Source organism: Doryrhamphus excisus, linkage group LG15, assembly GCF_037039965.1.
Source record: "Doryrhamphus excisus strain RoL-2023G ecotype Guam linkage group LG15, RoL_Dexc_Guam_v1.1, whole genome shotgun sequence".
NCBI lineage: Eukaryota > Metazoa > Chordata > Actinopteri > Syngnathiformes > Syngnathidae > Doryrhamphus > Doryrhamphus excisus.
The window spans coordinates 1,052,005-1,069,949 of NC_136371.1; the positions used below are offsets into that span (position 1 = coordinate 1,052,005).

Here is a 17,945-nt window from a genome sequence, read left to right on the forward strand (position 1 = left end):
ACAACCACAGCTTGAAAACATGTTTGGACAAAATGCTAAATAGGTTTACATTTATTATAACTCGTGCTTCATCAGAGAGTGCGAACGCGACATGTGGTCAATAATTCTGGACCAAACCAAAATGAGACGATTGAGACGATATACTGTAGTATTCATAGTACTTATATATTGTATTACGTATATATTGTATTCATACAATGCATTTAGTGGAGGTGTAAAGGAGAAACTCACTCATTGCCCCAATCAAGGCGTACAGTGATGTGCCGCTTGATCTCACGGGTCTGCTCTTGGGCGAGGTGACCCTGGATCAGCTGGCGACGGAGGTCGATGAGCTCATTCATCACATGGCGGAGCTTATGAAAAAGGTCTACCTTGTGTTTCTGTGAAATCAGCCAAAAAGTAAGGACACAATTATAAAGCTTATGGTTATGTGATCGAATCGGTTGATTCATTCATATCATCTACAATTTTATATATGAATGGCACAAATCATACTCGCTTTAAAAAAAAATGCTGTTTTCTGGCACCTTCAGCTCGCACGACGACGAAAGGACAGCAAGAGACGACATACTTAGTACGTCCTTATTCACAGCAAAATAAAGACTCTTAGACAACTCTATTTGTAACATAAATGCAGCAATTTCATCTACATTCTATTAAGTATTAATAAATACACAATATGAGGCTGAAAACAACAGCTTTTTGGAAGCAAAGAACCATCTGCTGCATCTGGTGGATGACGGCCAAACTTGCCCCAAATACAAAACTTCCACTGCAAAGTACAGTAGATGTCAAAAAGTAAGTAACGTAAGTAAAGTCGCTCCGTCTCCCCCTCCAAAACCTCTTTCTACCTTGGTGTTGATGTTTTTCTCCAATTATGGTTTAACATTTGCAATAAGAGATTATATTCAGCTCCAGAACCCTCGCTCATCTCTCTTTAATATGACTCACATACTTTTACTCATTTTAAATTAAAGAATACATCAACTAATGACTAATGAGTTTTAGTGTAAGATGATCGATGGACAGATGGAATCATAATCACGGTGTAGAAGTTGCACAGTTTCACCAGTGAGTATCACAGCATCTCTGGTGCATTGAAGGACCGCCGAACAAAGTGTGAAATTTCAGTGAAACATAAAGGCATAAACATGTAAAAAAAATATGTGTGCTTTTCTAAAGGTGGAACATGTATGCTGTACAATTGTACTACATCTGTGCAATACTTTTTATATTAAGTATATTTATTTCAGACTCCATTCACTGTGCAATATCTGATCAAGTTCCACGTGCAGTATCAATCTCTGAGTGCAATACATTAAGTTCTAAGTGCAATATTCATAATGTCTCATATTTCATATTTACTTCACTAGCAAGATCTCCTAGTGTATATACTTATACTTGTATACATTTCATTTCATATTTCATATTAACTTTTAAACTGTATCTGTATATAATCCTGGGTAAAATTGTTAATTTGTTAATACTTTTAGGTTGTTTATTTTTATATTGTTTATTTTTTTACTGTTTAACTGGTTCTGTTCTCAAATTTTCCCACTGAGGGACGGCATATCTTATCTTATTTTACCTGAATTATCATGTAGCTATAGGCTAATACCAATTTAGTGTAAATGAGATGTGTTTTCTGTGGAAAAAAACATACATTTTGGTCCAAAAACCCACTAATTTGCAGGGATTGACTGTAATTTTGCAATACGTGGGATCCCGGCTCTAGCATGAAAAAGATTTCACGATCCCTGGTTCGCCCTTAATCCTTGTCAAAGTATTCTTTTGCAAGTTACTGAACAAGCAGCTGCTGCTAATGTTGCAAATGAAAAAGCACCATGTACTGTAAATACAATCACTGAGATTCAACACAAATATTCTTCTCCTGCATTGACCTTCTGGTCGTAATAGACCAAGGACTGCACAATACATTCAGGCAGTCTCTGTTTTCCCTAATGATATGACAAAGCCCCATTACTCCTTGGGTTTGTTTACATAAATGCAAAGATTAAGCAGCGCCACAATAGCCATGTAAATTTAATGAGGATAAACACGGCTTGTTCTCCAAGGCTACTGAGGAACGAAGATTTCGTCAGGGGTTGATGAGCCCTTCCAGACATCTATTCTGCAGGGCTAATTACAATATGTGCATTTTGCCACGATATGTTTAGACCATTGCTTCTGGAGACAATACAATGAATTCAAACTGGCAACAATAAGATAAAGTCCATTGTTGTCTTGTCCGTGATACGTCCCATTATGATCTAGCCAACCGTGTGGCAGCACGGCCTGGATCACACAGGGGGCGAGCGCCGAAACAAGCGGCATGAAATGAACGCTTCGCATTAGTCGAGCTTCTGAAGAAGTTACATCACCGCGGTAATCTTGGCTCAGAGCACGAACAGTCCTCAGTGAGAGGTTATGTAAAATAAATAAATAAATAATAATCACACAGACGCCGCTTGATGGCCAGCCTCTCAACCCTTTCTGCCTGCCCTGGAGCTGGATTAAGGATTTTTAGGTTTCCAGTAATCACGTTTGCCCAGCTCGTGAAGATGATACAGCAACTACCGTAAGTGAAATAGGCCAAGATCAATCAAGAGCATGAAATTGGGGATGACAGGTCTGTGGGCAATTATCTGGATCCTGCACCCATTCCTGCTCCCACATAGATAGGGCATGAAAATGTAGGGTAACAATCAAGACGTGCTTCTGGTAACTATAAATGAGGCGTACTGTACATTTAGGCTATACGATATTTCAACTTTTGCTAACTGCTGGAAACATGTCATGGAAAAGTACATTCCGTTATTCCTCTCTGGAGGATGCAAATGGAACGACGTGGGATGAAATGTTTTCATGCAAAAGCAAATCACCTTGGAGAATGTTGTGAATGTTAAAGCTGGTCTCACATGTATTGCTCGGGGATTTTGTTGTCATATTTGTGATATTGTGTGCTATAATAGAGTGCTACTTGCCACGTAAAGCTGCTTCCACAAGACACCCCACTCCTGCAGTGTTGAAGTGGTCTCTGTGATAATGGGGTCCTCGAGGGGCACCACCGTCTCACACAGCCTGCAGACACAAACATTTGCATGAACGATAGCAATAGAAAACACAAGTTGTGCATGAAGATTAGACATGCCGGGTAAAACGTTATTTTTATCCAATTGTCGTGCCATTGGGAAGATGGAGCCTACCCCGGCCGAATGAATCAATCACCTGATAACCACAACATTGACACTTTTAGACACTGAAATGGACACTCAATGATGCTAAGACACAGTACATGTTTGGGGACTGTAGGAGGGAGTCTCAGTTCCTGGAGAGAACCCACACAAGTATAGTCAGAACATGCAAACATCAAACAGAAAGTCAGAGGTCCAAATCTGAAATCCCGAAAAAACCCAAATAGATGTTAGACATTTCTTCATTTGCATGCAAAGACCTGGCTTATGCATCTGTAACAAGAGGGAAGCCGCTCGGTCCATGAATTTGAGTGATTGTCAGCGTAGGGAACACTTTGGGAAAAGGCAATAGATGCATCACATCATTAACTCCACATGAAAGCAAAACAAGAGTTCCCAAATTGCTGCTTCTGGAGTGAGGAAGTTGAATCCTGGTGATTTAGAAGTTGTTACTTTTTAATTGTTTAAACGCCAACAGAAGTCTTCCCCATATGAGGTAACTCAGCTGGAGGGTGGTGACACTACAGTGGTTTCCTGGTCCGCATGGAGCCGTAGAAGCCGGTCTGCTGAGTTATCTTCCAAAGTCTGCATCATATATAAGTATTTGATACAACCGGTTAAATTATTGTACAGAAACATACGCCAAAATGGCGTGTTGGTGTTGCTTTTTTTCTCGTTCCTCCAGCTTTCCAGGTTTTTGAGCATACATACAAACAACTGTGAGGTCCATCAGATGTGCACACTTTAGTATCACACTTGTCCAAAACCTGAGAACTTGAGGTAGTCCAACTTCCATTCTGTGAGTGGGTTCAACCGTCGCAAAAATGATTACTGGTTCTGCATATTTGGGAGTCTAGAATTATAGTCCTGTTGTTTATGACAGCAAAAATGTCAGTATCAAACGCCATATTTTGTCCACTGAGGCACCTGCGGATATGGAGAGGTCAGGTCTGAGCTGCTGACCCTGAACAAAACAATGATTTCTTTGCAATACACAGCCTTGTTTGTAGAACCTTGAATGTTGTTACGACGCTGCAAATAAACACTATCGTCATCCAACTTACCCTCTGTTGGTAACGGTGGATTTCTTCAAGTGAACATAGCTGACTGGGAAAATCCCCTGTGGACAGATGAACACAAATGTTACACAATAGCCACATTTACATGAGATTTTCCTCTTTCCGAATGACGTACCAGAAAACAGTGTATACATGGAAAGGAATATTCCAATCTGTCTACATGGACCGCGATAATCAAACAGAATAGTCAATGGGGCATGCGCAGTAAAACGTAAACAACATCACGTGATTCATGGAAGATGGCGGACGAGAGTGTGATTACCACGGTTGTTGGGACAGTTGCTACGCTTTTTTTTTAAAGCAGCAACTTGAACGTTCAGTTCTTTTAAAGTTTGTATCAAAAACCAACTTTCCGCTGTAGTCCAGTGATGACCGCTCGCCGCCATTTTTAAAACCTGAGAGACGTCTGCGTGTTACGTCACAGCTGAGCATGCGCTGAAAGAACGCACCCTGACAACTTTCCGATTGAGCGGGTACAAGATACCTCAATCGGATTGGGGAAAGGAATATTCCACCCCTGTGAATCCATTATATATTCATTTTCTTTCGGAATGAGGTGTATACAAAGGTTAGATTCTTTCCGAATGGAATTGGAATACAGTAAAGTCTCGTTATATCGATATTGTCGGGAGTCGGAAAAAATATCGATATAACCGGACTGTCGATATATCCGATCCTGCGCCGAACTGCATCAAAAGTGGGCAATAATGCACTCGACATTGTTCTATAGTATAGAACAATAACAAGAACCAACTGCGTTCGTGGTTTCTCTCGTGTGTATAGAGTCTTTACACACAAGAGAAACCACGAACGCCAGCATGTACATATGAAAAACAGTGATTATTGCAAGCGAGAAAAAGATATCTGAATACAACACAATTAAATACATGTATTTGTACACTTGTGTCTTCGTTGGAATAGGTGTGTATGCTATGTCAGTTGGTTCTTCTGTTGCAGGCATGTGTTTGGTATTGAAATCCTTAAGCAAAGATTGATTTAAGCTGCTTTTGTATCGATATAAGCAGACCAAATTGGCTGGCGGGAGATGAAAAGGGCATCGTAGTAACCGGATTATCATAATAACCGGGTATCGTACTAACGGAACTAATTATATCATAAAAGACTAGAAATTTGCCGGGAAATGAAAATAGTATCGTAATAAGCAGTAATTCGTTATAACCGATATCGATATAACGAGACTTTACTGTATTTGGGTCCATGTAAACGTGGCTACTGTGACAGTAACCTGTCAATGCTTATTTTCTGGTAAACCTCCCGTTACTGACTGTGTTGGTAGTTATAACATAAAATGGGTAATAGTGTATACATGTCTTAAAAATGGGTGAATAACAGTGTTATAAATGCATAAATTACATTTTGAAAGGTAATTCTGCACAATACAGTATTATCCTGTACCGTATGTAACATTCTCGGATGCTGAATGTCTCACTTGCATTTTGTCTGTCCAGTCTGGCAGATGTGAACAATTAGTGAAACTAAGTCTGTGAGCACTCCGTGAGCACAGAGAGACTATGGGGGCGACGGAGTGTGGGCAGCAGAGCGTATAACAAAATGGAGGGGCGTTAAAAACTGTAAATAGCTGATGGGAACAGAGAAGGACAACATGCAGCTACTAACACCTACATTCCCATGAAAAAGGACAGCTTTTGCGCTTTCTTTCCCACAATATTCCCTCTCTCTGTTTCTAGGAATTACGTGAACTTGTTTGGCTTTGTAATTGTGACAGTGTTTGTAACGCAACAACACGCAGGAGTATGTGACGTATTGAAAACACATAAGTATATGGCAATTTTTTACACAGTGCAGTATTATTGATTCCTGTCAGCAGTGATGGTGTTACAGTATATGAGGCAATTTCTGTTGCTTCTCTGCTTTAATAAAGAGGTTGCATAAAAAGACCTTCTGTAGGGAAATACAGTACGAGGTTAGTTGCCATCATATGAACCGTGTCTGTTTGACTTGGTCTTCATTAAAGCTCTTCATGAGCTCAAAGATCTAACACTTTTGCTATGTGAGAGAGCACTTTTTCTTGCTGAGATAATCTATCGGCCTCACAGTTGTGGCATATCAAGATGCTGATTAGACAGCGTGATTATTGGACAGGGGGGCTTTCGGCTGGCTACAATAAAAGGCCACTCCAAAATGTGCAGAGCACTTTTTCTTGCTGAGATAATCTATCGGCCTCACAGTTGTGGCATATCAAGATGCTGATTAGACAGCGTGATTATATGACAGGGGTGCTTTCGGCTGGCTACAATAAAAGGCCGCTACAAAATGTGCAGAGCACTTTTTCTTGCTGAGACAATCTATCAGCCTCACAGTTGTGGCATATCAAAATGCTGATTAGACAGCGTGATTATTGGACAGGGGGGCTTTCGGCTGGCTACAATAAAAGGCCACTCCAAAATGTGCAGAGCACTTTTTCTTGCTGAGACAATCTATCAGCCTCACAGTTGTGGCATATCAAAATGCTGATTAGACAGCGTGATTATTGGACAGGGGGGCTTTTGGCTGGCTACAATAAAAGGTCACTCCAAAATGTGCACAGCACTTTTACTTGCTGAAATAATCTATCACCCTCACAGTTGTGGCATATCAAGATGCTGATTAGACGGCGTGATTATTGGACAGGGGACCTGTCTCACTGGCTATAATAAAAGGCCACTCCAAAATGTGCAGAGCACTTTTTCTTGCTGAGATAATCTATCAGCCTCACAGTTGTGGTGTATCAAGATGCTGATTATACAGCATGATTATTGGACAGGGGGGCTTTTGGCTGGCTACAATAAAAGGTCACTCCAAAATGTGCACAGCACTTTTACTTGCTGAAATAATCTATCACCCTCACAGTTGTGGCATATCAAGATGCTGATTAGACGGCGTGATTATTGGACAGGGGACCTGTCTCGCTGGCTATAATAAAAGGCCACTCCAAAATGTGCAGAGCACTTTTTCTTGCTGAGATAATCTATCAGCCTCACAGTTGTGGTGTATCAAGATGCTGATTATACAGCATGATTATTGGACAGGGGTGCTTTCGGCTGGCTACAATAAAAGGCCACTCCAAATGTGCAGTTTTATCACACAGCATAATGCCACAGATGTGTGACCTGTGAATTGAATGTTCATTTCTTTACCATAAGCCATCTCCAAAGGCCTTTCAGAGAAATTGGCAGAACATAGAACCATCCTAACAACCGCAGCCCAGAAGCTTCACCTCAAAGCCCAGGCGGCTGCTTCAACAGTCATTGGTTTGCATCACTATAGAATTTTTGCACAATCAGAAACAAAGTCAGGGAAGCTCATCTGCATCGGGGTCTCCACCTGACTGCAGTTCTTGAGTGGGCAAATGCTCACAATCGATGGCGTCTGTCACGTTGGAAAGGTTGAATGGATGAATCCCAAATTTCACTGTACGTGGCAGATGGTAAACAGCGTGCATGGCGTCGTGTGGGTGAGAGGTTTACTGATGTCAACGTTGTGGATTGTCACCCATGGAGGGGAGGAAACGTTGTGGACAACGAACACAGGTGGATTTTACTGATGGCATTTTGAATCTGCATTCAAAAAACCTGCATTGTGGGTGTGATCGTTACCTTGATCGAAGGCTTCTTGGTGGAAAAGCCTCTGTACCAACCTAAAGGGTGAGATACAAATGATGGAAATGATGAAACATGTCAGTAATAGACACATTTGTCCTCCATCTTATGATAAGCCCAATTACATCTACATATAAAGTCAAGGGGGAAATGTATGTACATTATTATTTACAATAATTCAGTGTTTCACTGGCTGAAGTTGGCTTCGATTATGGCGCTGTATTATTTGTGACACAAATATCAGTTAATTGTCTGACTACACATTGTGGATGTACCGTTAATGAAAAGAAAAACATTGAAATACTGTCAAAATGATGCCTTTAGTCTGTTTATCACATCTTTACCTTCGCTCTTCTCCAGAATCTGTACCGTCTCCCCAATCTCCAGGACCAGGGCCTGACATATTGGTGATCTGAAGTTACAGATGACTGTGCAAAAAATAGAGAGAAAAAAAATAAACAAGATAAAACAAGAATGTTTGACAATAACAGAATAACAAGGTTACACATAGCATGTTATGTGCAAGTTATTGCATATGTTTGAATCAAATGTTAAATAATAGCAACTGAGAGGGGGCGTGGACTCCAGTCAGTATCAGCAGGTTGTTGCCAACAGTGTTCAAGAATCGGTGACAAAGTTGAACTTCCAACAAGACAAGGACGCTAATCACTGCTCAAATTCTACTAAGGCGTCCATCTCAGTCCCCAGACCTGAATATTTTAAAAAATCTGTGTTGCCTGCTTCCTGGCACGCCCACTCCACTGTGATTGGTCACGCTTCCAAGCTTTCCCGAAGACTTCCAGACAACTGCCAAATCCCGCTGTCTAATTTTGTCAATATAGGAGTCGATAATAAATGAATAAACCCTTTGTAGAGCCACTTGGAAATTGTTTAGGATCTACTGGTATCTCATGATCTACTCACCGGACACCCCTGATTTACCGCGTATGAACTCAGAGTGCTAATGTAGGTCCGCGTTTACTAAGTGTACACAATCTTGGTAGTGGAAATATTTTCATTACATGTGTTTTAAAAATTGTTAGACCACTGACTGGTGGTGGGAAAAGGCTATTAGCAACTCCAGACACCGTTGAGCTTGTAATTTGCACCCCGCTCCCTGTATGCACACTCTATAATGCTACACAGACAACCGCATACAAAATAACCACAGTTAGGACACTTATATATAGTTACTTCCAGCTTGTGCTTCTGACTGTTCAACATGACTAAGTAATAGGTCCCCTTTTAAAGAGCTTACTACTGTATAAATACCTCCCACCCCGAAGTGGCTTCTGACTTGAATGACGCCCTGGGCGGATCGACCGCCGCCCACCCTACAAGTTCTGACAAATGAGGTTTTTTTTTAATCTAAATGTAAATGCGCTAAGCCGGTGGCTCCCAATGTGGGGTACGCGTACCCCCAGGTTTACGTCAATTGCCATAGGGGGTATGTTAATAAGAATGGGAAAATAATTAGTGCCTAACACTCAAAGTTAAGAGTGCGCCTGAATTACGTTTGAATGATTACTTTTTTTGCCCATTTTGCCCATCATTCACAATCCTTACTTGAAACATGTTACTTGAAACTTGTTTGGTTTCATCCACATGCCCATCATGTTTGGAGCCGTGAGTCTCCCACCTGTAGAGGTTTCCCGTTTTCCATGTGCCGACTCGATGAGGATTTGGTGAGTGTTGAGCATTAGCAAATCGATTTTTTTCCTTTTCCCCCTCCGCGGCACCCCCTGGAGAATGCTGCCCTGGGCAATCGCCTATATGGCCCACAGCTAGAACCGCCACTGGTCTGACGGTAGAAGCCTGACTAAGTGCAATCCACTTAGGGCTGGACACACAACTAACAACCAGTGCAGGAAACCAAACGCAAATGTGCTGCCGCATGATGAGTATGAATGTTTAAAACCCCCTTAACATTTCTGACTGCCCCCCCCCAGTATGTGTATGCCGGGAACCGGCTGTGATAAAAACTTTGATTTTGGATTACAAAGACACACCACTACATTCCAAACAATAACAGAATGCTGGCCACAGTGTAGCTCGCCTTTTGCTCAAAGCCTACTGGAGTGGGCTCCTTCATACCAGACAGTACACAGTAAGGGAATGGAGTACTGAAGTGTTTGCTAATTACATGTCAAGCAGAAGGGGAAGAAGGGGGGGGGGGGCAGCACACAAAACATGTTCAAATGAAATAAAACCATTACCATTACCCTTTTTGGCTTATTGCCACAACCTTCAACAATACACGTGGAGGTATGATTTATAACCAAGCACGGTCCCAGCACCATTCGGTAGTGTTACCAGGAAGTAGCTGGAGGCATTGTGAGTGACGTCTCAGCGCCTATAGTGAGGAACATGTCACATTTGGGCTGCTGCCTCCTTGTTTTGTTTAATTCCCTGCCTTCTCCTGGTCTGTGTTGTCTTTCCCTTTTTTGCAGATGTCCTTGAGCGGTCTGGAGGCGGAAAGACTGGGCACACCTGAGGCTTGTTACTTGTCTTCCCATTTAAGATGACGGCTTGCAGCCATACGTGCTGGTTCTTGGTCTCAGATGCCTGCTAGTCACTCAACGCTTGGATTAGTCCTTGGCCTTTTGCTAACTTTTACCAGTGTTAGTACTTGGTGTCTCCTGCTAGGTTACCCCAGCACTTCCTAGCCGTCCAGCCAGTTCTTGTTCTACTTTCTTGGGGACCGAACCACAATAACACGTTACAGTGCTGTGATACTCCGCCAGAAATATCGTACTTGATGTTAGCTGCTACAATAACAGTATCGCTAAAGCTGGGTTAACATGCAGGTCAGTTCTGGAAATGGAACACTGTTGCCGTTTTTTTGAAAGTTTTTTTCTTAGCCCTGCTGAAAAAACAGCATAGACCAGCATCATTTCCATGCTGGTGGACCAGTAAGGTCTCAGTCATGATACCGGTCCACCAGCATGATCACTATTAAAACTTAAAGCTTTGTTTTCTTCATTCGAATAGTTGGTATCTCCCATGATACAAGGAAAACAATGCAATATTTTTATCATCAGACCATCATCCCACCCTGGTGATCAGGCAACTACTACAGTTTCGCAGGTTAGCCACCAGCATCCAATTGCCAGCATGCTAGCATCCAAACAGTATACAGTATGTTGGTCTTACTGGTCTTACCAGCATACTATGTCTATGCTTGTCTTGCTAGCATCCCATGCTGGTAGGATGAAAACCACAAGTTAGCAAGAACACCCCATTAAAAGCATAGACCAGGATACGTTGTGCATACATACTGGTAGACAAGCTACTGGTCCACCGGAGCAGAATACCAGCATGAAAACACAACGTATGCTAGCCTATGCCGGTAGCTGGTCTATGCTGTTTTTGTCAGCAGGGAGAGCTTAAGTGTCAAAGTAGCTGTTTCCCAATGACGTGCATTGTTAGCTAGCTCGTATTAACTTGTTTTCTTGCATTATAAAGCACAGAAAAGGGAAAGAAATATGTGTTCATGTTTCACATACGGATTAGAAATGATGGGCAAAATTCCCCAAAAACAGCAGTTCCCCTTTACATCCAAATTAAGGGCATGGTTTTTCTTAAGGGAATAAATGCTACAGTGAATTGGCAAAATGAGGCATAACACATACTGTATTAATAACGTCACCACTGCGTCCATGGCGTTAAAACCCACAAACAGTGGCCCTTCAAGGAGCGCTTGCTGTGAATCATTATGCTAATGAACTAGCCATGGGACCCAGTGAGGGGGAGGAAGAAAAGGAGGGGCCCTCGCTTGGTTCCTCAGCTAGGATAACCATGGCAACAGACCAGCTACAAACTGCAGGGCTCTTTTCACTGTAACCGCTTCAGGGATGAGGGCATTTTAAAATGGCACGCTCGTAGATGCTGGGTGGCACCGGAGTGTTGAAGTCAACCTGTGTCATGGATTAAAAGTACACTGATGGAGCCCTGGAGTCTGGAAAGGTTCCCGAATGCTTGAGGCTAGAGGGCGCCGATGGGCTTTTCGTTTTTTAGAACGCAATTTTGTTTGAGTGTGAGTGTGAATGGTTGTTTGACCATTTGTGCCCTGCGATTGGCTGGCCACCAGTCCAGGGTGTACCGCGCCTCTCGCCCAAAGACAGCTGGGATAGGCTCCAGCATACCCACGACCCTCGTGGGCATAAGCGGCATAGAAAAAAATGGATGACGAACGAGTGGTTAGTGTGCAGGCCACACAGCTCGGAGACCCGAGTTTGATTCCACCCTCGGCCATCTCTGTGTGGAGTTTGCATGTTCTCCCCGTGCATGCGTGGGTTTTCTCCGGGTACTCCGGTTTCCTCCCACATTCCAAAAACATGCTAGGTTAATTAGCCACTCCAAATTGTCCATAGGTATGAATGTGAGTGTGAATGGTTGTTTGTCTATATGTGCCCTGTGATTGGCTGGCCACCAGTCCAGGGTGTACCCCGCCTCTTGCCCGAAGACAGCTGGGATAGGCTCCAGCACCCCCCGCAACCCTCGTGAGGAAAAAGCGGTAGAAAATGAATGAATGAATGAAATGTAAAATGTAGTAGATGAGTGAATTTTAATATTTGTATTTCAATGAATAAAAGGTTTGCGTTCTGAAGGCATCATCTGAGCTCCAGTTTGAGATACAGTATCGCATTGTTATATTGATACAACATATGAATTTTCAGCTTTCTCTTTTGTCAGCAACAAGATTATGCATAATAAAATAGAACCCCCACAGCGGGTGGTGACATTCAGTGAGTAAGACACTTGTAAAAGAAAATATATGCAAAATATGCAAAATGTTGATTTGGAGGAGAGTTTCACATCTGAATATAAGTAAGTGTGTTAAGAATGAATAAATATAAGAACAAATAAATAAAGATAGTTTCTATTTAAATATGCACAAGATCTATATGGGTATGCTAAATTATAATATTTATAACATTTAACACATCTAAATTAGGGGTGCTCTGAACAATCAGCTACCAATCTCCGATATCAGTGAAAAAGGACAGTATCGACATGAGCTGATACTTGCTTTAAAACGCTTTGCCCCAGAACTAGAGCATCCAGAACTAGCATGCCTGTCATTCGTGGGACCTCCAGTCTTTGTGAAAGTGATATAAGTATTGCACCCTGCAAAACGTGCCTCAAAAATGCTTTAAAAAGCTTTACATTGGTGCGGCATTCAGGACCTATGAGTACTGGGGATGCAATTTTAGTGCAGGAGGAACTTTTGTTGTGTGCAAGGCTGCGTGGGACTCCGGATGATGTGTGAGGTCCTGTTAATGGGGTTGAAGGAAATTAACGTTATTTAGAAACCTTTTGTACACAGAAAAAAAAACTTATGGGCTCAAATTTCGTGGCGCAGGGTGATTGTGGCGCACCTTGCGCAGTGGTACATTCATCCGGCGCACCTTAACAAAACTGTAGCCCAAATACAGAGGTTCGGAACGTACCGTGGGATACCTGTACCATTGTGCCCAGCTATAGAAAGTTGCCCTATAGCACAACTGCTCCGGACAACTCTGCTTCTGGACAACAGTGGTATGGAAACAGGAGTTGAGAACATTCCAAAAGCGTTTTTACTATCCAACATTTTTTTTTTAATAAAACAACTTGGACTTAATTACATGAACAGTCGTGTTCCCAGTGGTCAACCACGAAGATGAAGTCAAGCGCCCATGCCTACTTTGAGTCATGTTGTCCATCATGACTCAGTATCACCGTGCTGCCGTATTTCTAAGCCACAAATGTCTCAATATCTGCTGCACAATCAACATCACAGAAATCAAGAACTGCCATCCAATTGCAGTCGTGTGTCGGCTTGTAGTGTGACCTTCAATGACCTTAAAGTACGCCTACGTGGCCGCACGCGTACTGTAAAATCTGCCCTGTGTTTCATGTGCATCCTTCACAACATTAGCATCACGGACAAAGCTTTCAAATGACAAAAACACACCTAGAAAACATGAAAATGCCAATTACAAATCGGATACTTGATGTCATGAATGCATATGATCCTAGCGGTGTCCATTACAAATAGCGGTGACCTACTTGGCTTGATTATTTAATGTACTGTGACAGTAGCTTGTGTGTGAGGCAAGTACACATAGCCGCAAACTACATGCAGCCATCTGATTCATTGTCTGAAAAGTTCAATGTAAAGGTTACATGGAGGCACATTACGACTGAACGTAAGCATTCAAGCTTCGTTAAATGCAGGTGGTGACCTTTTTTGGCCGGCTAGTGTATATTCTATGGCTTTCATATCAATTGTACCTATGGGAGATCATTTGGCTGTACAGTACCACCGCTATTGTGGAAAGTACCGTACTACGGATGATACTGCTTCTATAACGGCCTCAGGTGCATATACTGTATATTATCTATGTAGTATTATACATATGCCTTTCAAATCTGCATATTTAGTACTTATTTCATCATGTACTGTGGTGACCTTTATTGAATTACACTGGTACATATGGTACATCATATTGATAATTCTGTACAAAATGTAGCATGAATTGTTGAATGAAGTTAAATGATATCATTAACCAGATGTTTATTTATTTGTAATATTTACTCAGCTGCTAAGAATGCACCACAGATACATTTGTGGTGTTCGAGTGTGTGAAGTAGAACTGTACTTTTAAGGTGAGGCAATTTCATTCATTCATTCATTCATTTTCTACCGCTTTTCCTCACGAGGGTTGCAGGGTCTGTCTTCGGGCAAGAGGCGGGGTGGAATTGAACCCTGGTCTCCTAGCTCTGAGGTCTGTGTGCTAACCACTCGCCCACCGTACAGAACTTGGCAATTTCAATGAAATTCGAATTGAACCGTAACAAAAACATATCAAACCACACTGACATATATATATATATTTTTTTTTTTATTTTAATGTATCTTTTACTGGCTGGCACGGTGGTATAGTGGTTAGCGCGCAGACCTCACAGCTAGGAGACCAGGGTTCAATTCCACTCTCGGCCATCTCTGAGTGGAGTTTGCATGTTCTCCCCGTGCATGCGTGGGTTTTCTCCGGGTACTCTGGTTTCCTCCCACATTCCAAAAACATGCTAGGTTAATTAGCCACTCCAAAATGTCCATAGGTATGAATGTGAGTGTGAATGGTTGTTTGTCTATATGTGCCCTGGGATTGGCTGGCCGCCAGTCCAGGGTGTACCCTGCCTCTCGCCCGAAGACAGCTGGGATAGGCTCCAGCACCCCCCTGCGACCCTTGTGAGGATAAGTGGTAGAAAATGAATGAATGAATGAATGAATGTATGTTCTACTCTGTTTACTTCTTTTATTCAACTCCATTCTTCTGTAAAGTGTCTTTGAGTATTTTGAAAAGCGCTATATACAAATAAAATGTATTATTATTATTATTATTTCCACAAAACGGCATTCACCTAGCAAATTCCACACAGAGATGTTCCTACGGAGACTGTGAGGTCAACATGCTAACCACCAGGCCATTCATCCTATTTAGGGTCACAGGAAGTCTATACCAGCTTACAACGAAAGGTCGCCAACATCAGAACGCGTGTTACATGAACCACTAAATTCCATTTTTTCAGTTTTATTTATGATTGCATATATTGCACTCTAGCTGTGCTTGCAAAAGAACTGCTGTCGTTTTGCATTAAATGATGACAGATGATTCGATGTGATAAGACACACCAGAATGATGTTTTTATGCTTACACTGCACATTTTTTTCAATTATGTCCAAACAATGTATGTGTGGGGGTGTGCGTTTATTGCATTTTATTCTTTTTACGTCACTCATTCGGGGTCAAAGGGCACAACACAGAGAGGAAGTCCAAAAGTAGATGCCGGTTTACACCTGTTGGAGAGACACAGTCATGGTGCCCCCTGGCGGTGACAAGACAAACCACATCCCTCTTCTTTCCCACTTCCCCCCACCCCCCCACCCTTTACGTTTGCTCATGAGCAGAACATCAAAAACGCTAAACGTACGCATGTTGCACCAAGCTCTTTCAAAAGATTAGGAGTGCTATTCATTGAATCAACATGTCAGCAGACCGCCATCGCATCACATCACTCCGTGGTAGTGGGCTCGGACTGGAGGCTGCATCATCCCACGCAATTCCACCCCCCACCCCGATCAATGCAGCCATTATATGTGATGTGTTTTTATTGAGCGTTATGTGCTTCATAAGAGATATATAAAACCAAGTTAGGTTTTTTTGTGTCGATTAGCGAAGCTCATTTGAAACGTAAAGAACAAAAGAAAACAAGAAACGTCGCTAATTAGCAATAAACGGCGCAATTGACTCACCGACTCCGATTTTCTCCTCTTCCGTAGGGATCCACATTTTGGTTATTTTTGCCACATTTTGTCGACGGGAGATGTTGGCTGAAAAACTGCGAGGAGAAGGAAGAGGACGGTGATGGTGTTCCTTCTACATGTCTCCGCTGGAATCCTGACGTCGGTGTGCGCAGTGATGATGGTGGCGGGGGATGAAGGAGCATCAAATGTCTCTGCTTTTTTTATTATGATGATGTCCCGGCGTGTCTCCGGTCGGATGCGGTATCCTTTCCGCCTCGTGCACACGCACGCGCTTCCCGCTCTCCTCAAATGTGTTATTGCATCTCAATTTCCTGTACAGCACAGCTAGCCTTCAAAATAGTCTCGTTTTTTTTTTTTTTTTTTAAATCACTTCGTCAACAGTTGATTCGCGAAGATCCACGGATGAGACGCCGATGCGTGGCTAGGTGGCAACATTCACGTCCGACTTGCCGCAAATAGAGAGGAAGCTGCATTGGAGCGTACGGTGCGCCATCTTCCTGCTGGTCACATGACGAGTTTTGTCAACACTGATGTGTCAAGCCCTTGCGAATATGCTCTCTCTCACCCTCTCTCTTCACAAACTGCAGCTCCTCCCTCCTCCTTCTAATGTGCTGCTTCGGGGGTCCGCCAGCCCCCCCCCCCATACCCCCCCTTGGGTGCTACATGGCAGCCGGGCCCTTGGCCCAACAGGACATACAAAAGTATGCTAATGGTTTTATTTCATTTGAACATGCATCAGATTACAATTGAATGCATCCCATAATCAGTTCCCAGTTCCACATGTCCAAAAGGAGTAGGAAGAAGCAAAGCTTATTAAATCCTACCCCTCCATCTGGTACTTTTACAATCACTAACTCTTACATTTGTTCACTTCCTGCTTTCCTAATATAGTTTAAGGCAGGGGTCTCAAACTCAATTTACTTGGGGGCTACTGGAGCTCGGGTTTGGGTGAGACTGGGCCGCATCAGGTTTTCAAAAAAAACGGGATTGGCTGGCCCCCAGTCCAGGGTGTACCCCGCCTCTGGCCCAAAGACAGCTGGGATAGGCTCCAGCACCCTTTGCCATCCTTGTGGGGATAAGCGGTAGAAAATGAATGAATTTTTATTTACTTTTGTCCCAACAACCAGATTTTTTGCCAAAGACTAAACATAGCAACGGAAAATCATGCTTGTCAACAGGTGGCTGATCAACCAGTGGGTCGCCAGCCAATCACAGGGCACATATAGACAAACAACCATTCACACTCACATTCATACCTATGGACAATTTGGAGTCACCAATTAACCTAGCATGTTTTTGGAATGTGGGAGGAAACCGGAGTACCCGGAAAAAAACCCACTCACACACAGGGATGGCCGAGCGGGGAATCGAACTCAGATCTCCAAGCTGCGTGCTAACCACTCCGTAAAGGGCCGTTACTGGGTCCGCATCCGGATCTAGGTCCACCATTTGGAGATGGCTGTGATTGGCTATACGGTCAATGACACTGTAGCTAAGATTAGTAGCTAAACTTTGCCAAATCACTATCATTAACTGACAACAAACAACTAACGTACGTGCACGTGTGGCTTGCAATGTCAGAGCTGGAAGAGGGCGGGATAAATACATTCGGAAGTAAACACCCTCCATGCAGTAGCTACCCAAGGAAGATACCATTCATTTCCCCTTATAATATGGTATAAGAATATCATAAGGTGATGTTTTATAATACAACACTTTGATTCTAGAATGGATTCACCCA

At 42.7% G+C, this 17,945-nt stretch overlaps 1 protein-coding gene across 2 annotated transcripts in view; it reads right to left on the minus strand.

Moving 5' to 3' along the window:
* Positions 1-16,781, minus strand: part of LOC131104026 (dedicator of cytokinesis protein 3) — a 40,992-nt gene extending 24,211 nt beyond the window's left edge. For both annotated transcript variants that reach the window (XM_058050715.2, XM_058050714.2), the window contains exons 1-6: positions 16,193-16,781; positions 8,238-8,321; positions 7,891-7,931; positions 4,259-4,314; positions 2,985-3,081; positions 232-380 (exon numbers count right to left, since the gene is read on the minus strand). In XM_058050715.2, the coding sequence (XP_057906698.2) occupies positions 232-380; positions 2,985-3,081; positions 4,259-4,314; positions 7,891-7,931; positions 8,238-8,321; positions 16,193-16,229 (464 nt within the window). In that variant the 5' untranslated portion in view covers positions 16,230-16,781. The remainder of the gene's footprint in view (positions 1-231; positions 381-2,984; positions 3,082-4,258; positions 4,315-7,890; positions 7,932-8,237; positions 8,322-16,192) is intronic.
* Between the last annotated feature and the right edge of the window lie 1,164 nt (positions 16,782-17,945).